This window comes from Aethalodelphis obliquidens, unplaced genomic scaffold, assembly GCF_003676395.1.
Source record: "Aethalodelphis obliquidens isolate GAN/ISIS:26980383/991018 unplaced genomic scaffold, ASM367639v1 scaffold40, whole genome shotgun sequence".
In the NCBI taxonomy this organism is placed as follows: Eukaryota; Metazoa; Chordata; class Mammalia; order Artiodactyla; family Delphinidae; genus Aethalodelphis; species Aethalodelphis obliquidens.
The window spans coordinates 6,244,171-6,268,398 of record NW_020837984.1 but is presented as its reverse complement, the minus strand read 5'-3'; the positions used below and the strand labels follow the sequence as shown (position 1 = coordinate 6,268,398).

The window sequence follows — 24,228 nt, the reverse complement described above, 5'->3', positions numbered from 1 at the left end:
TCCTGGTGGACCCTTGTCCCTGTCCTCCAGACCATCCATGTGGGGAATTGCTCAGGGCATGGTTAGTTTTCCATGATGGCATTTATCATGATGAAATAAGGCAGGCACCAAATTCACATCCTTATGAACTCCCTTTAATAGCACCCTCCTACTTTGGGGATTTTTAAAGCTAGCCTGAATTTGAATGAACCTTTGTGGATGATGTAAGAGGAGAGTTGATAAAAGGAGTATTAGATAGGCATTTGGGAGGGGAAAGGAGGTCTAGGGGCTCATGAGATTAGCCAGGGACACACAGAAAGTCAAAAGGAAAGCAGAGATCCTAGTGGACCCAGAATGTTCTAGAGGAGGACTAGCCTCTGTTAGGATTTGAAGTGGTCAGAACATCTTTTCAGCTTCCTTCATGGGACTTCCTCCTCTAGCCAGAATTTTCTTTTGTGACAGGTGTTGGTCAGACAAGTGTTTTTTGTTTTGTTTTGTTTTGGGTTTTTTTTTTGCAGTATGTGGGCCTCTCACTGTTGTGGCCTCTCCCGTTGCGGAGCACAGGCTCCGGATGCACAGGCTCAGCGGCCATGGCTCATGGGCCCAGCCGCTCCGCGGCATGTGGGATCTTCCCGGACCGGGGCACGAACCCATGTCCCCTGCATCGGCAGGCGGACTCTTAACCACTCAGCCACCAGGGAAGCCCCAGACAAGTGTTTTTGTTTGTGGTTGGTGTCTTGGCATACAGCATGGCTCCTTGTCCTGGACAACGAGGAGGTCATTTTAGCAGCAGGCAGGGTAGCTCTGTGCACTGCAAAGGAATATCAGCTTCTAGGAGACTTGGTGGCTTTGGAGAAAAGCTCACAGTGGCAGAAATTAATTAGAAAGTAGAGTAGAACTGACTTCCAAAAGCTGGTATTATGTGGATCTGGATGTGCTGTGGGCCAAAGGAAATGGAATGAGAAATGGTGTAAATGACTAAGAAGGACCCTGTTGGCAGGGGCACTGCTGTTGACCAGCTCCCCGAAGTGAATGTAGTTAGGTGTTTCCACTTTATCTTCCCCAAACTCTCTGAGGCAACAGTTTCATTAGGGTCTAAGACTTCTTCAGGAACCTCTTGGTCACCTATTGTTTATGATCAACAGCAATTTTTTCTTTCTTTCTTTCAAGATAAATTAATTTGGGGTGGTAGTGACTTCAGGCTGATTTTGACTCTTTGGCTATTGGTTTGAATTTTTTTTTGTTATTACTTTCACATCGACCAAAGCTAGAAAAGTTTCACTGAATCCCCCTGCAATATAAATGTTTCCTTTCATCGGGGAAGCCAACTATTTACAGCCATAACAAGGTTTACCCTGAATTGTATAATTGATACTGACTTCTGTGTCAGCAAAAAAATGAAACAAAAGCTGATCATAGATGACGTTACCTAAATGACGGTACCTACGTGTGTCCTTCCTTTCACATTTGCTGTAATCTTGTTACGGCATTGTCCTATTACCTCAAATACTGTCATCTTTAAATGCTGTCAGATCATAACTGGATTGCCAAGGACAGAGGACAGGAATCAGCGAGAAGTCAATGGTGTTTCCCAGCACACCCCAGAGACGGGCTTCTTTCCCCTCGCATAGGTTGAATTCTTGGAGAAATTGTTTAGTTAAAATGATGACTCAGGTGTCTTTTACAGGCTTTGATGAAATAGCCAAGTTCACTCCTTGTGTTCCTAGACAGAAAGAAAGAAACAATCTCTTCCAACAGCCAATGAGACAGACTCTTCCAGGATAATGTTAATGTTTCTGCACAATGAGAATGCATTATAAATATTATTATTGTGTTTTTTTAAAACCAGCTCAAAAGTAATAGCAAAGAGAGGTCTCTATGTGAGAGTTGAACATCCAATTATTCTTTATAATGTTTCCCCAGATTTGGTTAGGGGACTCCATTTTAGAGATGGGAAAACTGAGTCATAAGACGCTTAGAGGTAGACATCATTGGACAGCTGGAGTCGGGAACATTCCTGTCTTATGTTTATGCCATATGTCCATGTTCCTCTCATATATTTAGACCCAATTCTTATCCAGATTTCTCATAAAGTGTTCATAAATTTCCAGTCTTCACTTTTCTGCAGCTTCCTTAGTTAGAATAGCTGATAGAGAAATGGCTGCATTGAAATTAATCCCCTTGCTTTTTGCATTCCGTTGCTCATAAATAAGGGAGTGAGAAACGGTTACTTTGAACGCCCTTATTAAGGCAGGTTTGGCTGCCAGAGAGTAGGGCAAACTGAAGGGGATGGGCTAAGACATCTTTTTCATGCCTCTTTTTTTTTTTTTTTAACTTTGGCTTTTATAATGGTATAATTTAGTTTTTCCTTAATCTGATTCTGTATTCATTTTTTAATATATAATGTTGATTAGTATGTTCTATTATTTATAGCCCTCCAGAAGGATCCCAAGGGAAGGTAATCTCCATTTGAGAAGACGATTTCCCAATTTCCATACAGATGACGAAAAAGTCACTGCCCACTGCATGCCACCCACCCCTTGCCCCCTGCTGAGTTTTCTTCTTACCCTCTCAGTGTGGGGCATTGTGGGCCGCAGATACCCGAAAGCCTGACTGGAGATGCAACATGGGATGTGCTGACATTAACGCAAAAGGACTGCCTAATTGACTTGCAAAATATAGGTTAGGGAGTTTTATGGGATATCAAATTATCTTATTCTTTCTCTGATTAAAGACAAAACATTATATTAAGTAGATCATTGACATGGGTGAAAGGTTAGAACTTCGCACACTTAGAGGTGTAGCCTGGCTTTCCCTGTCCTGCCTGTGGCAGAGGCTCGTGGTGAGTAACTGATCGAAGGCGGGCAGATGCCCTGTTCGTAGAACTCTGAACTGTCTGAATAGTCAAGTTAGATTTATAGGAGGGACGTTTGCCTTAGCTTTGAATTTCCTGAGTCCTTTTAATTCTGATAGAATAGTAATCTTAAAATTAAATTTTAATTTGTTCTGATTCCATTTCTTTTAGCAGGGAAAGGGATGAATACCTGAAAGGGGGAATACAGGGTGAGAGCAGTGGCCAATTTTGAGAGATGAGTGGCTTCACAGCGTTTTGGGCAGAAATGCCACTCCGTGTAGGGGTGTGGTCATGTTGAGACTATGGGCTGCTTCTCTGTCATACCATGATGCCTTGGTCCACCACCTAATGCTTTTAATGATGCCTTGGTCAACAGTCTAATGCTATAAAGGTCTTCCTGAAAGACATTCCAGACCCAGTCGTGTTGTCGAGTTGGAGCTTCCACGTATCTGATAATAACCTACCAGCTAATCCATCATGCTGCCCACTTCCGTGCAAAATGTGTGTGTGTGTGAGTGTGCACATGAGCGTGCGTGTGTAGTCTAAGCATAGCTTTCTTGAATTTCTCACTCACTTCAGTACTTAACGATACATATGTCCATAAAGTGGACTTTCAGCATTTGGCCGCTGCGTTCTCTCTCATTGTGTGGGAAGAAGGCACGGGTGCCCAACTGGAGGTGGGTCAAGGTGGGCTGGCAGAGCTGTGATTGATGTCTCCATTTGATGTGTAGGGGAGAGAGCGAGTCACAAGGCATTCTCTGCAAATGAGCCATGGTCCACCTGCAGAGTTATAACCCTGAAAGCCCCAGGACTGACCTCCCCAGGAGGTCTTGACTTCCAGCACCCTTTCAGTCTAATCCACTTCAGAATGGAGAACAGCTTGCCACTATCCTTTACTCTTGATCTGCTGACAAAGCAATGGTATTAGAAACTTGGGTAGGTATGGAAATAGATCCCTATATATACTAAACATCGTGTGTGTGTGTGTGTGTGTGTGTGTGTGTCTGCACGCGCGCACGTGCGTGTATGAGCACATGTGGGTGTGTGGAAGGAGAGAACCAGAGCAGAGGGTTGGAGAAAGAAAGTAGGGAAAGTAACACTGAAATGTGCAGTTTCATTCCCCAACCTCCCGAAAATGGGGATCTGATGTAGCAATACGTATTTCTAAGAGAAGACAAAGCCATCTATTGGGTGAAGGGGTTTGTCTGGGGGGACCTGGAATTGCTGTGTGACCTCAGGGAAGTACTTGCCTTCTCTGGGTTGAGCTCAGCCCATTGTTCACAAGGGGCAGTGCTGGTATTTATAGACCATGTTTGACTGTCCCGAGTGAAAGACAGCTTCACTTCTCACCTCAGAATAGCAAGCGTTGTTTCTCATATCTAGGTTGCTGGGACAGTTTCCTAGGAACCTAATGTTCGGCAGCTTTGTGACGTTGGAGGGAGGGTTTTTCTTTTTAAATGACTTGATTGGTTTTTGCCACTTTTCACATTACTTCCCAGGTCTGGGGTTTGTCTTATTTTCCCTCACAGGCAGAATCTAAACGATCCTGGTTTTGTTCTGTTTTGTATTGTTTTTTTTCAGTTAGCTTAAAGGTACTAAGGGCTTTCCTGGGACTGGTGTCTGGAGGCCAACAGCCAAGCTGACAGCAGCATGATGTCGGTGGAAGCCTGGGGTTAGCTGCCCACTGTACCTGTTGAGGAGGCTGGCTTTGGGATTCTTGCTGGGGTTACCTTGCTCCACCCTGCCTGGTTGCTGTGACTTTAGCTCATTCTGGGTTTGTGTGAATTCATCAGTCTGACCTATGTCATCCCACCCCATTCCATCCCATTGCATTCCATAAGTCAGCAACTGCAAGACCAGGCTCCCAATACCCTCAGCTTCCTGCATTTGTGTGCAGGTCTGCTTAGGGAATTGGGCTTTGACCTTGAGATCAGTCCATTTGGGAACTATGGTGGCAAGGGATAGCTGTTCTTCCGGGCTGTCCCTTGTTGTTTGGGGGTGGGGGGGGTGTGCACATAATTTTTATATTTCCTATTTTGATTCAAATACTGGTCTCTTTTTTTGGCTGAGTCTTAGGCAAATGCCACAGAGGGTTTCTTTTTGGCTTGAACCCGATGAGATTGAGATGAATTTGCTGAACGCAAATTTATGCACACGTGGTCATGGACGGATCACCACCTCTCCCTCCCCCCGCCCCTCCCCCCACCAGCACATAATGAGCTATTCCTAAGTAAGACTTCCTAAATTTTGAGGTGTCACTTTGCATGGTGATAAGTGCAGAAGACCTCAGCCCCATATGCATTTTGGCTTGAGTTATTAACCTTTCCTTCCTTCCTCCTCCTTTTCTCTCCCCCTACAAGGTCTTCCTTCCCTTAAGAAAAAACGTGTGAGCCATGCTGGGAGTATAGACTTGACCTCCACCTCACCAGGTGCAGCTGCTGACCAGCGCAAAAAAAAAATAGGAAATACGTATTTTTTTTGGGGGGGTAGTTTCTGTTCCACAATCACTGCTGTTTCAATAAAAAGCAACCTGGTTTATCTGTAAAACCTACTTCCCTTTCTGGTGAGTGGTACCAGTTTGAATGGCAGAGGACTCCTTTGGAAGAGAAAAGGGAGGGGAGATGAGAGAAGGGAGATGTAGAAACAGAGGTGGAAAGGAGAAGAAAAATGGGAAGAGAGAAGGAAAGAGGGAGCGGGGGAAAGAGGAGTGACATTTGGGCTATTTTTAGCTGGACTCCAATGCAGATTTCATCAGGCTCATTGGCTGTGGGGAAACCGACTGTACGGTCAGTCACCGTGCCTGTAACTTACTGTGAAGCGGCTGTGGTGACTGAATTTTCTGACACTCCTGGAAGGAGAGCCTTACAACTGTCACAGGCGAAGCATCAGAGGCAGGCGCTGTCGATAGTGACCTGCATTTGCAGAAACTCTGAGGGCTTTCTAATTAACGGAGGAGATCCAAATTAGAGGAAAGCTGTTCGACAAGCCCCCTCACATGCACTAAGTGTCATGGCGCAGATAATCATTACATCTAACAAGCTCCTGATTTTTAACAGAAGCTGTGAGATGAACTGTCCTATAACGGTTCAGTTTCAAGGGAAAAAAAAAAAAGCACACCCTAGACCCCCGTCTGAAAAAGAAGAAAGAAAGAAGGAAGGGAATAAAGAAAGAACAAGAAGAAGAAAAGAAAATAGGGGAAAAAATAGGAAAAATGGGGGGGAAAATGAACAAGAGGTTCTCATGCTAGTGCTTTGGGCAAATGTTCAGACCCCATCCCTGAATTCTTGCCTTTGCCACTGGCTGGAACAATCAGATACATCTTCTGTTTTAGATTTTCCTTACTGTAATCTATGTCTGCTAATATGCCAGCTCGTTCATTTGATGTTTCCCGGAGACGAGCCTCCTCCGTGAGTTATTTCTGACCATCGCAGCATTCCACAGGGTCTGAATTGTTGAAAGCAGTGACCCAAACCATAACAACTTGAATATTACAATTGAAACGTGATGTAGACAACAGTTGATTTGGGGCTCAACCTTGGATGGAGAAACAGACTGGGGGCTGAAGGGGACCTCATCTGTCCCTGGAGACTTGCCTGAGATCCCTTGGGGATCTGTCTGAGCTCAGGCCTCCTGACCCCATCCAGGGCTCTGTGCGCAGGGGAGGGGAATTTAAGTCCTGGTTTGAGTCATTGATTTAAACCAGCTTTCAAAGGCCTGTGTGGAGCCCATCATTTGCGTGCCTTCCTTTCTGGGTGTTCCCCTTGTCAAGACCATTTCTCTACATGGGACACACATCAGAGGGGGACAGGGCTGTAAACCTTGAGGGTTGGCTGACATCGTTCAGGAAGTGCAGTATTAAGAGCAGCACTTCTCTTGTCCCCGTTGATTCTCCCCAACTACCCATACTATCCTTGTAGTTATTCATGGGAAATAAAATAATATAAAGCACGCTGCCTGATTCTTCTCAAACGGCTCACAAAGTAATCACAGGCTGAAATGCAGGTTTTCTTACCGTATCTTTGTCAGTAAATCAGATTTTGAGCATTTATCAGCAAAAGTTAGATTTAAGCATCATTCCTGTAATGTTTGAAAGAAAGAAGATTTGTTTTGGTAGGGACTCTGCCAATCAGTGAGCTTCCAGCTTGACTCTGCTATCAATTATTGCTGCAATTATTTGTCTAGTTGGATATTTAAAATGTCATCAGAAAGAGATGATTACATATTACAGAAAGCAAGGCACTGTATAATCAGATGAACTGAATCCAGTTAAATGTAGTGTGGTACCAACCTGTCCTTCAAAGTAGAATTCTTGAGCTACCACCTAAGCAGCAGCCTTCTGCCCGGTTTTTAGGAAGCTGATCTTAACCTTGGGCTGCAGCGTGTTGCTGAGGTCGGGTGATACTCAATTATGGGAAACTTTCCAAGTCTGAAAATGGAATTGCTCCTTCAGATACATGAGAAGTGCATTTTGGTTATCTCATTCAATTCATCTGCAAATCTATAAATAAGATGTCCCTCTATTCTTCTTGCTTCCTGTGGATTTAAATGCCAAATCCTGATTTGTGGCAAAGTTGTCACATGTCCCTTTTCCCACTCTCTCTGCCTGGTGCCCAGGATCTAAGCAGTGGCAGTAGAAATTACAACTGTTTGGAGGCCAAGAAAAATCTCCATTTCTCGCTTTTCTCCAATTCCGGGTATTCTCGGCCCTGCTCCATCCACCAGCCTTTCCCCCCCCACACACCTCCTCCAGCACACACCCTCCTTCTGTCCGCACCACCAACAGGAAACAAATACAGCTCCAATTTTTTTTTTTTTATGGAGGAAAAGAAACCACAACCTGAACAAAAACTCCAGCCAAACCTAACTCTCTACAAAGAGCGATCCCAAATGTTCTAAACGTATAGAAATCCCCCCTTTAACAGGTCTGCCCCCCTCTCTGGGCATCAGGAGTGCCCCAGAAGAACAGGATGTTAGATCTGAAAGTGATAGCCAAGCCCTCAGCCGGGAAACAGTCCATCCCCATTCTTTTATTTATTTATTTATTTATTTATTTATTTTGCGGTACGCGGGCTTCTCTCTGCTGTGGCCTCTCCCGTTGCGGAGCACAGGCTCCGGGCGCGCAGGCTCAGCGGCCATGGCTCACGAGTCCAGCCGCTCCGCGGCATGTGGGATCTTCCCGGACCGGGGCACGAACCCGTGTCCCCTGCATCGGCAGGTGGACTCTCAACCACTGCGCCACCAGGGAAGCCCCATCCCCATTCTTTTGACACCAAGATTAGAACTGACGGGAGGTTCTGGAGATGTTTTCTGTATCTAAGGTGGGTTTCATGAATTTGAGAATTTTCTGTGGGGCTTTTCCCAATTCACTTTCCAGAGATCATGCTTAGCTCTTATGCTTCCAGAACACCACGATGATCAAAAGACTTTCCCACCATAACATAAAATTTGGGGGTGGGGAATCTGTTAGAAAATTAATCTCATCTGTGGGGCAGGGATGGGGGAGAGGGGGTGGGAGAAGACCTTTTAAAACACAGGAGCCCTGGGTTGTGTGTGCGCTGGAGCATGTGGGAGAGAGAAAGGTGTAGAGGGTGGAGCACCCAAAAAATGACTTAAAAAAAGAGAAACTCATTGAAATGGAGGAAAAAATATTGTCTCTGCTGCAGTTACCTCCTGTCACCTTTGTCCTTCTGCTCCTTCACCAGCTGTGCTCAAGGACATTCACGTCTTGCCTGGGTTTCCCTGCCAGGCCCTGCAGCTTGGGGTGATCCGGGTCAGCTGACCACACTGCCCTACTGGGGGGCAGAAATTGCTTTGAGCCTTGAAAGCAGGTTATGTGCTTGTGATGGGTGGGGTGTGTGTGTGAAGACCACAAAAACAAAAGCTCTTAGGAAGCAGACAGGAGGCCCAGGGTTCTCAATGTTTTTGCTTTTCCTGGGATCCCTGCCTCATTTTAGTTTTCCGGGTGTACGTGTTTCTCTCATGTTCTCCGGCGCATCCCAAACAGAGGCAGGGGCTGGGCTTATGCCTGGAGCTCTGGCTGGGCAGGGACATGCCAGTCGTTTGGCTGGGAAGCCCCAGCCAGCACTCCAGGGTTTTGCACTCTCTTCTCTGGGCCCCCACGGGGCTGTGCCAGGATCTGGTGCAACTTGGGCCATGAGCTGTGGGCTGCTGCAGGCGTTCTCCTGCATTGGAGGCAGGGAGGCAGATGAGGTCATCCAGACAGCCTTCCAAGGCTAGCCTTATTTAGTGGAGCAAAACTATGTGTTCTAAATAGGATTGCTTGAACTGCAGGACTTCACACTGTTCTTTCTCTCGGGGCAGAAAGATAGGGGTGTAGGTGGGGAATGAGAATAGAGAAAAGTGTGGGAGATTACTAAAAAAAAAAAAAAAAAAAAAAAAATTGAGAGAGGGAGAGGAAAGGGACCCAAACTAGGTAATTGGGACCAATACATCAGAAGTCTTAAGGAAATTTGACATCTGTGTAACTCTTCTAACTGTATAATTACACAGCATTTGGAAAGTGAATTATTAACTTGATTGTCCATAACGACCATTGAGTAAATATACAATCACAGGTTGTCAAAATTATACAGTGAACCGATGGGCCTGCAGCCACTTTCAAGGGACTGTAATCATCTCCCGGGTCAAGGCTGACCTGGAGGCTCCTTGCTTAGTGAATCATTTACGGGAGAGACCTCAGCAACTCCGGGAAGGCAAGGTTCCCCTGGTCCCTGCCGGGTCCTTGGCAGCTCCTTCCAGCCAGGTCATTTAGAATCGCCCTCCGGGAAGACAAGTTCACTGAACAGCACCTGATTTACGAGGATCGATTAAGGGGCTCTTCTTTGCCCCGAATGGTGCCAGGCGATGAGAGGTGGACAGCACGCTGTTGCTTCTCAGAAGGCTTGGACTTTAGTTGGGACCAGTGGTGGTGGATACATAATGATCGCGTGGAGTCCTGGACCCAAACATAGTGTAAGGCTGGGGACCAGACGTGGGATAGCCTTCACTGGCCTCGCCTTTGTCTAACCAGGGGCCTTGGTGCCCCTCGCCCCCTGAGCCAAGATGCTCCCGCCCTGGGTGCAGGCGGGCACGTAATCTCAGTGGGGCCTCCTCCCGGGGAAGTCCGCAGCCTGCTCCACACTGGAGGAGCGGCTGTGTCAGCCAAGAGCCGCAGGCCATAAATGCAAAGTATGGTTTAACAAAAGCAGCTTTTGAGTGAGAAAGCTGAGTGGAGTTGTCCCAACCTGTCAACTTCAGATTTCTTTCCTCCTCCCCATAAATCAAAAAACGGTTGGTGGAAGGGAGGGACAGAAGCGTTTCATTTTCAGATTTTGTAAGAAAATAAAATCAAATCAAAAGAACCTGTCCCACGCTGATACCTTACATGCCAGGTTTGAGCCCGAGGCAAATTCTTGTGGCCATGTAATAAGCCTCTTTAAAATGGTGACAGACCCTTGACTCTGCCTTGAATTACACTGATAGAAGACATTTTATTGCGTTAGAGCCAGGGCAGGAGTACAGGATGGTTCTTGCCTGGTCGGCCTCTTTGAACACACCCGCCCTGCTGTCCACACTCCCACCACCTGACAGGGCTGGGCCGTGATGGTGGCGGAGATCTGTGGGCCGGTGACAGAGGGGGCTTTCTACCCAGCAGTGGAAAGTTGAGGCTCTGGAAGCAAAAGGATTTCAGCCTGAGGGGCCTGTTAGGGAGAGGGGAGTGTCTCTGTTCCTAGTGGACCTGGGAGACCTTGACACGGGCGGCTCCGGGTCAGTCTCACTGCTGGTGCTGCGTGGAAATAGAGTATAGCTGAGGCCTCATTGCCCAGGCAGTCTTAGATTCAAAACAGGAAATGATACTGGGGACTCCCCTGTAGGTGGGGGGGGGGGGGCGGAGGAGGGCCCTTGATGTCCATGGAGACGGGAAAGGGGACGGTGGCCTCAGGGTCCAAAGAGGCCAGGTCTCCACAAGCTGAGTTCCCAAGTGGACCTGGCCAGTGGGCGGAAGGGATGGTGTGTTCTTGGTTTGAGGAGCTTGGAGGAGGCTGATAACTTTGGGTGTTGCCCCTGTTGTATCAACGGAACTAGTAAGCCCGAGCACGGCCAGCAGCACCCACCCTGCGGCTGGACTGGGGCCCCTCGGATGGCTGCCGATGATACACGTGCGCATGTCCATTTTTATTCAGGAAATTCTTTCCAATTTGGTCAGTGGGATAAATGAAGGATTCGGAATTGGGTAAAAAGCCAGGAAAATATCTCTGAAGCCAAGAAAATAGGCCACCAGTCAGTAGGCTGTGTCTGCCTCGCCTTTGTTCTGTAGGGCTGTCAGAGAGGTTGGGTCTGAGGCCAGGGCTCGGAGGAGGAAGGTGCTGAGGGACTGAGCAGATGGTAGCAGAAGCTGGAGGAGCGTGTGGGCGGGCAGAGGCCTGTTTCTGAAAGAAGGACTCTCTGCCATGGGACGAGGCCTGGCCTCGAAGCCCCAGAACCCTCCTTGATTCAATCTCACCTCAGGCAAGAGGGCAGCCTAGTTTTGTTCCTGAAGAAATGTCAGAGCCTGACCTGCTAGACCATTTTTTTTTTTTTAAGTTTGTAGAGCTTTGAAGCCTTAAATTAGTTCTCATAATTTCTGAGCAGTTCTGTGTTAACCACAGGACATAATAGGTTTTAATTCTGGAGAATGGCCAGTTCTGGTTCTAAGAATCTCTTGGCCAAGATTGTCACAGAACATTAGGCCCATAGAGTGTGCCTTCCCCATTTCCCTGGACACGCACACCCTATTTTATCATCCCAGGAAGGCAAGTGATTGCCTGCAAGTGGCTGTAAGACTAGTGCCCGGACACTCTGCCTCACCCCACCCGGAGGTGGGGTGAGTGAGGTGAGTGAGTGGTGATGAGGGGCAAAGGTTGGTCCCCAAGTCAGTGGACAGGACTCTGAGTTCCAGCTCTGCTCTCACTGCCTGCAGCAGGGTGCCTCTGAGATCTTCTGTCACCTGGGGAGGTGAGGATAACACCTTCCCTCATCCCACAGGATTACTGTGGGGTCAGAATGTGAGGAGAAGGCTTTGGGAAGAAGATAAAACCCTCCACAGCGGCCGCAACATACTTTCTCAAAAAGGGCCAGGCTTGGAGGCTACCCGTGCTTCTGGGCCCGTTTCCTTTAAAGGTTGCACACATCAGTCCTGGAAGATAAAACCAGAAAACTCTCCAGCTCTCTGGGCCTGCTCACATCTACCAACCATGCCTCTCCCCTCCAGCAGCATCACTGCCCACATCCCACAAACGTCCTCCTCTGCAAGGCCCAGGGACACCTGAAAATAACAGGGGTCTTCTTATAAGTGCCAAGCTTGGTTTTCTTAAACTTATTCTGGTATTTTCTTAGACTGATGAAAATGGAGATAGGGAGGCAATAAATTACGTTTGGTAGTTGACACAGATAAAAAGGCTCGGGGTGGCCTCTTCAGAGGAATTTGGGAGTTGCATGTTCTGCTTGCTTTGATAGAGAAGTCCTTCTCTGCCCTGGCTGGTGTTATCAGAATTAAACGTTTGCTGAGCAAATGGTCAGTCTCACTGGATCCACCTTTACAGCCCAAAGGCCTTCCTCCCCTCAGTTGAAAATGCTCGTTCCCTCAGACATCGAATCCTTAAATCATGGGGAACACACGTGTAGTTTTCAAGGCTTTCCAGGTGCTGGGGCTATGATTTTCCATCCTTTTCTTCCTTTCGCTGTGTGGTGAGTGGGGTCTGCGAATACATTTGCGTGAGACTGGATGATTTGGGCAAAAGAAACACGTTCAGGACTTCACCTTCTTTCATTCCTCACCCCTTCTTCTAACCACTGCAGTTGAGCCCCACTTTAAGAAAGTCCAATACACACCAAATCTCATCAATGGAAACTGATAAATTAGAGGGTGATTTTTCACATTACAGAAAGATTGTTAACTTTTCAAAAGGTTTCCCCGCAGGGTTCCTTTAAATAGTGAGCTCCCCGACTGAATTTAAAGTGTTTGTTTACAGATCATTAACTACTTGATGGAGAGGTTGGGGAGGGGGTGGAGGAAGAAGCACTTAAAAGGTAAAAGTGTCAGAAGCCCTGCCAATCTGGAAGGGTGATGAAACATCCCTGAAATTACCTCCGTTAGCAAATGTGATTCAGTTTACAGAAATTCAGTTGACACATGGCTTTCCAGGAACCCTTCAGGTTGGCTGGGGCAGGGACCACAGGACGCTGGGGCCTTGCCTCTCTGGTTTCGGGCGGCTGGGAGAGGATTCTGGCTTTTCTTAGAGTCCTGTGCGTGCCCTCATGTGCAGTGGGTACCAGGCTCTGACATGAGGCCGAGCTTTGCCACTGGCCTTCGGGCACGGGCAACAGAGACCTTTCCCCTTGACGTTTAGCCTGAGCTTGTGGGAAGTTTCTTCCTGGTTCTCTCTGACCTTCAGTCTCTGTGGCTCAGGACTCACCTAGGTTTCCTGCTTGAAACTTAGACAGGTAAGCTTTGCGCGACTGTGCCCCAGGAGGTTGAAAACCACCACCAGGCCTACTCTCTGAGTCTAAGAATTAGCCTGGGGACCAGACCCAGCCCACAGAGGCCTGTAGGTTTTTTTCTCATCCCTGCAAGTTCATAAGGGGCATAGGCCCATCCTGGCCAGCTTCTAGGATGGCCCATAGTAGGTCTCTTAACTGCTTCCAAGACTCCTGCCCTTGATCTGGTCTCAAGGAGACTCAAGACTGGCCTGGGAGAAAGAACTCATCCATCTTAATCCAGTCTTCTCTTTTTAAAGATGGGAAAACTTAGGGCCAGAAAGGGGAAGGGATTTACTCAAAGTCATGCTTAGCCGGGAATGGCAGAGTTGGGATTGAAGAACTTAAATTCCTGATTTTGTTCTAGCAGCTCTCTCCAGAGGAATGAGTCCCTAACATCCTGAAGGAAGAAAGGAATCTGGAGAGAGTTTCAGTGGGACCCATGAAGGAATAGATTGGGCAAGCCCTCTTTAAAAGTAGTTCCCCAGTTCCCCCAAATAACCTGAAAAATAACCTCAGGTAGAAGCAAGCCTGCGCCCACACATGTGCACTCCCTCACACCCCACCACACACAAACAAAGTCCTCCAATGAGGACTCAGAGCGGGAGTAAGGTTACCCCCGCTCTTCCCGTGGCTCTGAAGAGAAGAAAGGGGGGAAATTTGGAGGGAAGGTCAAGGTGATGATTGAAGAGACACAGAGAAGTATAGGAAAATCTCCACCTTTCTTGCACAGTCATTTGTTGAAGATGTGTCAGCAAGTACAAGCCCATGTGAAACTGGCAGTGCTACATCTGAAATAGATTATTTAAACCGGGGAGGCAGGGTTGCAGGAAGAACATGGCTATCAACACTTGTTTGTCTGACTCAGAGGAATAGAACACAGTGAATTCTGCCTTGGTAGACCACTCACCACTCATCAGGGGGCAAAACAATCAGGGTGGGGGGAAACAAAACAGGACAGATGACCTTTCATAGTTTCACCAGCGTCCACGTGGCTGCATCCATTATTGTAAGAAAATGTGGTGTTTGAAAATAAGAAGTTGTGGAAGGTGAATCCTTCACAAAAGCCCTCAGAGGGTTTATTTAGATGACCATATCCTCTGTTATCAACAGGATGGATTGGTGAGTAATATTTTGATTTAAATGTATTGCCTGTTGGGCCCCATTTGCTCTGGGTACACCTCGAGCTTTGCTTCTCTTGGGGCATCAATACCTGCTTTTTTCTTTTGTCTAGAAAGTCCTTCCTCTTGGCTCTCCAGGTCCAGTTCCTAAGTTCCCTTTTGCCTAAAGCCACTCTCCTCCCTTACAAATGGAAGTTATTTGTGTCTTTTGAATTTCCGTTCAGTTTATCTGTGCCTCTCTTATGACACACTTTTTACTTTGGAGCAGAGCGATTCCTTTCCAGGCTTATCTTCTCTACTAGATGGAGGTTCCTGTAGGGGAGTCTGTGTCTGACTTTTCTTTGCGTTGCCCACAGAGGTAGTCCATTGCTTGGGGCAGTATAATCGTTCACTGAGTTCGGGCACTCAGTAAATAGTTGTTGAATGAATGCGTGAAAGAATGAATGAATGGAATTTATCCTGGGTACACTCGTCTTGCAGAGTGAGGTACACAGTTAAACAAAGGAAAAAAAAAAAAGACTGTCCTAAAACAATTTGTCTTCTTATGAGCTGCCCTTCCAGTCTCCGCGAGAAGTTCCACCATTCTAAGGCAAGAGCTTAAAATGTAATAAAAATTTATCTAATTCATGATCAAGTGAAAATACTTAGGGCCCAGAGCCAAAAAATATTATTGGAATGAACTTTTTTCAACACCCTAAATTTAACCAGTTGGAATTCTTTTTTTTTAAGTACCATCCTATTCAACCTTTTGAAATGAAGGATTTGCCTTTTAGTGGGAAATCTGCATTTCAACACAAAGATGGAACACAATGTCTTTGGCTTACTTATTCTTCAGAAAAGCAAGTTCCTTTTTTTTTGAATTATATGCTTTGCTTATGTTAAAGACACAGATTGCAGAAAATTTTGTTTAGGCCTGACAGATTGGTGGCTTTCATTTTTTGCATTTTTATAGATAAAGGGGCATGAAAGATGTCATCTCTCCTCCTCACTCATAGAGTGGATGCCTAGGGTGAGAACTCTTAAAAGGTGAAATTAGTAATGTGTTGTTAGATGACCAAGGCTCTGAGGTGATAGGCTTGGTCAAAAAAGTTTTTCAATGAGTGGTTGATGAGATGAAAGTCATTGGTGAAGTCTCTACGAATATAAGGACCATAAACAAGTTTCAGCAAAGAAATTCTATAGTGTGATGTCTGAAGAATTCTTGCTTGCTTTGTATATACAGAGCATCACGATTCCGTAAAATCTTAGCTAGTGAAAAAGCATAGTGATGGGGAAAACACTCATGTAAATGCTCATTTCTAGAACAAAAGGGAATACGATTTTGACAATATCAGAAGGTTAATTAAGAAGTCTGTGAGCAGTGATAAAGCTGGCACATTTTCAGTTCAGATTGACACAACTCAAGACACAGGCATTGCTCATGTTGGCTCTATAATACTCTAAAAAGTCACAGGATCTGAGAGATGGGGGCTGGTATCTGCCTTAAATGGAGGGTCAGGAGCTAGAAGGAGATTTAGTGGATTTGCTTTCCAGTTAGATATAGAAGCCTCTATCCTAGACTAGCTGCACTGTAGTTATTTTTGTGATTTAGATCCAGTAATATTGATAGAACGGGAATTGGTTCGTTCAGGGAACTTTACGAACTTTCGGGATGCATTTTAAGTGTAGTCTGTAAGTTGGCTACTGGCTGAGGGCAGGGAGGGGACTTGAGAATGTTGGAGCTAGAAGGGGCGGTAAGTGTCCTTTATTTTGGCCTGTCACCAATATAGAGATCCCTCCCCATCATAGTGGGTTGTCATCTTCTCTTTTTTTGAAGACGCAAGGTGAGTGGGAGGTCACGCTTCACAGGGTAACCCTTCCTCTTGGGGATGGCTCTACTTCTTTGGTGCCCCATCTTGCTGGGAAAATAGGGAAGTTATCTAGAAACATATGGTTAAGAAAAGAAATACATAAATGCACATATACGTTTTCATAAACGGCGAACATCTATACGTGTATCTACTCCTCTAGAGAGGCCTGGGTTTTTAATTCCTATAAAAGTCAGCACCCGGAGCAGTCATTCAGTGTTTTGGAAATAATGCTTTGTGCTCAGCTGTTTCAGCACATGTGTAGATCAGCGGTATTACTTGTTGATTGGTAGACAGTGATGTGGCTATATGACACACCTAGTTATTAGTTTCAGAAACAAATAACAGGTCAGTAGTAAAGGAAGCTTTGAGATGTTCTTGGGGTAACCTAAAACTTGACTTAGTGATCTTCAATTCCAGGAACATCCCACCTGGTTTATAGAGCTCTGTGTCAAAAGTCGGTCCTGATGCATATAGAAATCTAAAGTGACCGATGCATAACATTCAATCAAAACCATTCCCAATTTGTGGCAGATTTTTTAATGAGACCTGAAAGATAAGATTCATTATTTGTTACTCAGCCATAAGGAAACATGGCAACCTAATAATACATAAGGCATTTCTGAGGCCCTAAAGTGGGAATGCTGGGTCTGGAGAGACTTTTATGAAACAGAACAGGTTAAAATGCTTTTCACCAGAGGAGTACAAGGCATTTGAAAAGATTAATTCAGAGGAGGGCAACACACTGGAGAGTCCAGAAAGGGAAACAGGAGTCCAGTGCTTACTGCATCCGTGCGGCGTGCCATAGCTGCATTTGCAAACATTTCCGCATTTATGGAAGCAGTGAGGACACCATCTGCCTGACATAAGCTGGTTTGGATGTTATGCAAAGAGCGTTCCCTATTTGAGTCTGGGCCTGTTCCGTGTCCTGGTCAGTGAGGGAGGGTGGAACCTTGGATTCCACATGGAGGGATCCTTAGGAATTTCCCAGGCTTGCTCTGGTCCTAAAGGAGGTGAGTCCCAGACAGAAGGGATGAGAGCCTCATAGCCAGGGGATCTCTGGCTGCCAGGAGAACATCAAAGCTTCCAGCTTCCATTCCTCCCCTCATGCTAAGACAGCCCTTATGAAACTGGATTGTGCGTACGAATCACCTGGAGTGCTTGCTAAACATAGATTCTTATACTCTACATCCACTTCCCCAATCCCAGTGTTTGATTCAGTAATTCTGAGGAAGGACCTGAGACATTGCATTTCCAACAAGCTCCCAGGTGATGCTGATGCTGGGCCTGGGTCTACACTTTGAGAACCACTGCCCTGAGAGAACCACCAAGGAAATAAAGAGAGCATAGCTGGACCGCCCACTTCGCTGCCAGCCACCGGAGCCCACCTCTCCCTCAGTCAAGGAGAACGAAATGCAGGTGGGAGGAGAAGAGGCCCTCAGTCAAGGGCAGCCTGGGAAGGCAGAGCTGCTGGTTGAGGGTGATGCTTAGAAGCATTAATTGTGAGACTCTATTCTGCCTAAACTGTGATGGAATAATTGAAAGCATCATAGCAAGAAGTTAAACCCTAGGGAAGCTATTAACAATTCAGCATTTCCAGTTCCTGTGGGAATGTTGATTCTACTTACCAATGAGAACGTGTTCAGAGATGTGTTTGGCGGGAGAGGCTGCAGAATCAGCTGGGGTCCCCATTGTCTTTGGTTTGACACTCTTCATGGAGGAAGAGAAATGCAAGTATGAGTCTCTCTCACGAAGACAGTGTCAGTAGCTTGTTAGGCTGATAGGAATGGTTTGTTTCTCTTCAGCTGGCTGATTCTGCAGGGGAAGCAGAAGTAGAGGATGAAAACAGTGGGGGGTGAGGCAAGGTGCAGGAAGTAGATCGGGTGTTTTCCAATTTTGAAACCAAGTCAGTTCATTTGGACCTTTTGAAAGGTCCACTCAGCACCTCTGGGCTGGACTCTTCCCCAAGAGAGGTTGTTCCTCCGAATGGGTCAAGAGAAAGAGATCCCTTCTCACTGGTACTTCTTGAGCAGTACAGACCAGGGTGGGAACGACAGAGGGGAGGAGAGAGATGGATATCCCAGAAAAGAGCACTGGATTGGGGAGTCAGTGCTGTTCTTCACTTTTGTGGTTAACCATCATTATAGCTGTGAGCCAGTCACGTAATTTCTCAAAGCCTCAGTTTCCCCACCTGTAAAATGAAGGCATTAGACTTGATGATCTCTAAGGTTTTTTACAACTCAAAACCAAACCCCAAACCAAATAATGGGGGCAGATACTCAGACACTCTCCTTGATGAGCCCTCACGTCGCCTTGTGGCCTAGTGCTGTGGGGAACTGGGCCAGGCTGCTACCCCCAGAAACTCAGCTTGCTCTAGGCCAATGGGTTAGTAGATGAGTTTGCCAACAGGAGATGCATGCAAGTGGTCAGGCCTGGACCAGGTTAACGGTTCTCCCATTGCTTGCTGGGGGTCTATCTGAGGCACCTCAGGGTCTTCCCAGAGTAAGTGGCAGGGAATATGAAATGAGTCTTTCCCAGTGTGAGGGTCCAAGTACCTTGTTGCTTTTCTGCTGGGGTCACAGTACTCTGTTGTATGGGTCTCCTAAGAAACAGACTTCAGTCTTGGCGACAAACAAACTTATTAAATAGCTGAGGCAAGAACAAGTGCAAAAATGGATTCTCAGATTTCTCGTTGAAAAACACTATGACTAAATCTGTAGTTAATTTTACCCTTGACTCTCAATTCATAGAACGTAAGCAGTTAGATGAAGACATGCTTGCTTTTTAAGTCTAGTCTTCCTGCTTTTGCGGGTTCATTTTGTGGCATTTGTTTTGTTTGGGGTCAGGGAGGAGGACAGGCCTCTGTAGATGGTCTCGGACTAGGCGGAGCCTTCGTGGCAGCCTCCCTGGACAGGCCCAGTAACGACAGATTTATGCCTCTGTGTAAGAGCTTCCACGAGCAACACGCCATTGTTACCCACCAGGCTCCTCATGAAAGGAAACCTTGTGCTGACTGCCCTGGCTGTTCTTGGCAGCATGATCTATAGAAGGAGAACAGGATGTATTTTACACTTGAGACCTGCTATCCTAGAGTATAACAACAACTCTTCTAAGTGCTCTTAATATTAAGCTAATGGAAAACATACTCTGTTTACTCACCATCAAAGTCTGTTTTTCTTCTCTCCCGCCTCCCCCAATCATCACAAACTCCAAGCCTCTAGGACACACGGAGTGTCCCTGCTCCATCTCTCCTCCACTCTGTCTCAAGGTTGACCTCTCCATGCTTGGTTAGCTCAAGGTGGACTTGGAAAAGCTAGGAACTCACCACATAAACCATACAATCCCCAGATTGCCCAAACCAAATATTTCCTTTCTCGCAAAAATCTCACAAGAATGGCTTGATTTACAGCTAGATTTATGTTTATCAGTGTGAGAAGTCATTTTTCCTCACCAGAGTGCAACCCAGTGCAGTAGAATAGAGAAGGTGGGCCACGTTTTTCAGGGTGTTGCTATTTTTGGAAAGCTGCTTCGCTCCTTGTCATTGAACGGTAGGATTCCTTGCCCTTAACGTGAGGACTTGGCCAAAGTTATCTTAACCCCAGAAGTCTAATCTTTATTGCCCACTGCTTCGTGCTGTAAGAAGCCATGTCTACGTGGGGTACTCCGTGGATAGAATTCCAGGTCCTGAGATGCCCAAGGTTTCCCTATCACTGAAGGTGCTGTCATAAAGACAGAATGGGAAGAGTGGGACAGGAAAAGCCCAGTGGGACTCTGTTCTAGAAGAAAAGATTCACAAATCTACTCATTTCCTGTTACCGTATTGTTTTTTGCTTGAGCTTGTCTATAAGTAAAGTAAATGTATGCATGTAAACCAGCCTTGCAGATAAATCCCCCCATTCTACCAGGCTGCCAGTCATATTACCAATTTCCCCCTTGCTATTTACACATCTCTTATTGAAAGACAATAATCAGACAATAACAAACAAACAAATGAACCAAAGAACCCCCGCCCCCCCTGCTGCCCCATACCTAAAACAAACTCCCTTCCCTTTTGTCAAAAAAGACCAAAATTAGAAACAAAGCGGAACTGTGGGAAAGAACTCACCACTGTTCTTTTGATATAGGCCTTGGGCCTGTTAACTATCTGCAAGGCTGTTGTAATGATGTTAATCTATTTTAATGGAATTGAAATGTGATATCCTGTGGTTTAAGATGCACGTTGTTTATAGCTTTAGTGCTTGATTTTGGGTTTCTTTCACAGATAAACTTCTGCACTGGAGGGGCCTCTCCTCCCCTCGTTCTACACACGGAGCTCTAATCCCCACGCCTGGGATGAGTGCAGAATATGCCCCGCAGGGTATTTGTAAGTTGAGCATTATTTCTTCTACAAACGTCCATGTGTGTAGAGATGAGAGTTTCTGGAAATTACCCTTACTTTTTAAGTACTGAAAGGAGTTATTTCCAAAATACATTGGCATCTGCATATGTATATTCCATTACTCACTTGGCACCCAGCTCCCCCAATCCATTCAGCCCTAAGTGGCTTTTTTCCCTCCCCTTTTTCTCTCTCTCCTTACTGAAGGCATGGGGCTGGAAGCAGCTCATCCCTGCGGGTCTCCTCCCCAGGGTCTTGTGTGGCTCCATGGCTGGTGACTGCGTATATCTGTGTGTTCAGGGCCCATTGTATTGCTGGACATTTACTCCCATGGCCTCATTTAGGACTTTGGATTTACTCCATGGCATATGTCTTTAGCAGAGGCCAGAACTGAAAGGAGTCAGTTCACAGTTACTCTAGAGTTATCCTCATGCATGTTATATATGCATTTACGTGTGTATTTAAACATGGTATATTTTTATATATGCATCGTACATTATATATGTGCAGACATATATGATTTCTATTTGTTTTTCTCCTAGATTTAGAGAAAAATGCATAGCATTGTTGCTAAAATTCAAAGATACCACACACACCCCTCCCGCCATCACTGCGACTACCACCATCCAGTTACTTGCTTAAGCCAACTTTCATAGTGGGGAACTTCTTATGAAATTTAGATTTGTATGTTTATAAAAATGTTTTTGGGAAAAAAATGTTTTTGAAAGATGTTGTTTTAGAAGGTAATACAGTTTGCTTCTCTCTGTAGGAATAACATGCATGGCTAAAAAGTCAGATGCGGGGGTAGGGGTAGGGGGCCGGGGGATTGATTCCACCCCAAACACAAAAAAGCAGGTTCAAGAAGAAAAGAAGTGTGGCATCTAATTTGTATTTAAGGAAAATATTTTTAAAGTAAATGAAAAAAATAACCTTTTGTGGAAAGAAAAGAAGAAAGGGAATGATGTGTCGTGGAAAGGGAATAACAGACAGCAAAATGCAGGAGTTGGGGCCTTAAAGGTGACTGGTTTTCAGATGGGAGGTCAACTAGACCCAACCTTCTTGTGAATGGTGTCTGCAGGGCAGGGCCTGCGCCCTGAGATCAGACTGGAAGCTAGTTGTTTATTTTTATTAACTCCTAGGTCTAGGTAACAAAGAGTTATTGTATGAATTTCACAAGCCCTCAGGTCCTGAGGGCTGGGTGGTGCAGGGGTTAAAAGCACCTCCCCGCCACGCACCCCCCCCCCCCCCCCCCCCCCCCCCGCCCCCGGCACCCACAAGCCTAGCTGGGCAGAAGCCTGGGTTAGGTCACCGATTGTACAGTTTAGGGGTTTGGACTCATGGTTTCAAGTCCCTACATGCTGACTGGGTGGGGAGAACTCGCCTCGTTTTGCTGGGGGTGCCTGGGGCCCTTACTTGGCTGTGGGAACAGAGCCACCCTTGGAGGGAAGGGGTAGGAAGGGAGTGAGTTCTCTCTCTTGCTCTGGATCCTCCTGAGGGCAGGGAGTTTGATCTAGGGGGTGGGAAACCAGTAGCCTGATAAGGAGCCCCTGCCTTCTCCCTGCTTCCGGCAACGGGAGGGAGCCTAGTTTGCTGGCGCCCCTGCCGGCAGGACCAGTTTAGGAGTGACCAGAACAAGGTATGTGGAAATGGGTTGTAGGGATCCAGAAAGTTCTGAAGCAAAACTGATCCGCACCCCACTCAGCTGCCTTAACCAGTGCCCTTGGCTTTCAGAGCATTTAGCACTGACCTTGTGGCCTCCCTGCTGGGTGGACCATGGGCAAGGGCCTTAAAAATCACCCCCTCTTGCTTTCTTCTAACCAGGGCCTCCCCTTGGCCTGGGAAAGCCCGGATTCTGGATTCCAGTCTTCCCTCCAGAAGCCCTTGTGGGTGTGTAACGTGTGGTTAGTCATCGTTCGTGGTAACTAATCAAGCCTGGTAATAATGAAAACTCACGTTCATGTTGGACCTGGTAGATCACAGAGAGCTTTTATATATGTTTGTCATTTGAGCCTCACAATTCTTTAAGGTACTGTTTTTTACGCTCATTTTCCAGATAGGAAACCTAAGACTCGGAGAAATTAAATGACTGTCCCAGAGCTACCAGCTAGTAAATAGTAGAGCCAGGGGTCCCTCATAAGACATCACTCTTCTAAATCATGACTCTTGAGCCTTGGTGACAAACCAGGAATGGGGTTCTTCCTTTCCATACAATAAAATGAAATAAAGTAAAAGCTGTAGGTGAGCTAATAGCTGAGTTTAACCGTTTTGATGCCTCAAGTTCCCATGCTCGGGGCTAGGTCTCCGTTTATTGCTCTAAATCAAAACAATCCCAGTGAATGCCCAATGAGGCTCTCAAATTGAGAAGTTGATTTTCATCAGAGTAAATGAAGAATATTATTATATTTTACACGTCAATAAATCAATGTAGCCCTAATTTTGCCACACAGGAAATCAATTCTGGTCTTTCTAAACCATCAAAGATGTTATGAACAAAGTAATTTCACAAATTACAGCAAGTAACACATTTATTGATGACTGCAGTTTAGGAATTTAGAATCTGTGAGCACTGTAATATAATATGGTGCACTGGCATGAGCTGAGTGAAATACAGATTATATGGTGAAACTGTAATGCATCATTTGCTATTAGTGGACTGGTAATAATTACCAGTTTCAAAGCAGCTCTTTCCATGTAATCTTTAGTCTCAATCGTAACAGCCCTTCTCATTGACATTATGATTACACTAGCTGCCCTCATGATCTAGAATATCTAGTTGATGGGAATACTAAAATGCGGTAGTGAAAACTGTATGTTGTATGCTCATTATAAGATAAAATGCCATTTTCTCTAACCTGATGTATGAGAGAGAGGGGAGGGTAACAGCACAGTGTTAACATATTGTAGCATGATCACATAGCTTTGAAAACAAAATTTTAGGAAGCTCAGTGCAGCAAAATAAAATGGGCTTTTCTCATTTAAGCCTTTTTAAAAGGATCCAGATGAGACCCTTGATGTAGTGCTATATAGATTTCGGCATCTATCAATGACTGCATTCATGGTGCATGCAAAACCAGCATCGCTAATTGTGGGTCCAGTCCTGGGTTTCAATAGAATATTATAAGGTAAAATATGATTTAAAGGCATTTGTAGTGATGAAAGTGTTAACGACTTGCTTCAGCTGACAAATCTCCTTTTTACTTACCCAATTCAGATTGTCAGGCTAAATGTATGATAATAACACAGAGTCCTAGAGAGGCAAAGGAGAAAGCCACAGAGGGTCACGGTAGTTGGAACTAGATAGGTTTTTTCCTGCCTATTTAGGACCCAAGTCATTGTTCAACAACAACAAAAAATTTATGAAAATACTCTCAATGATGCTTTTTATTTCCCTTTGAAGAGAGAAGGCAAACAAAAATAGGCAGATAATGTGATACTAATGTCAGCGGTTTTCTTTCAAAATCTTTCTGCCTTTTTTTTTCTCCCTCCACATTAGCAAATGTTTGAAACCTAATTTTGGTATCTTATCATCTAATCTTG

General features: G+C 45.7%; 1 protein-coding gene across 7 annotated transcripts in view; it reads left to right on the top strand.

The window, feature by feature from the left end:
• The window catches only part of BCL11A (BCL11 transcription factor A), a 99,450-nt gene that overhangs the window by 63,236 nt on the left and 11,986 nt on the right, over positions 1 to 24,228 (top strand). For 5 of the 7 annotated variants that reach the window (XM_027131753.1, XM_027131755.1, XM_027131752.1 and 2 more), the window contains one exon: positions 20,578 to 20,679. The exons of the other annotated variants lie outside the window; for them this stretch is intronic. In XM_027131753.1, coding sequence (XP_026987554.1) covers positions 20,578 to 20,679 — 102 coding nt within the window. The remainder of the gene's footprint in view (positions 1 to 20,577; positions 20,680 to 24,228) is intronic. 7 annotated transcript variants of the gene reach the window in all.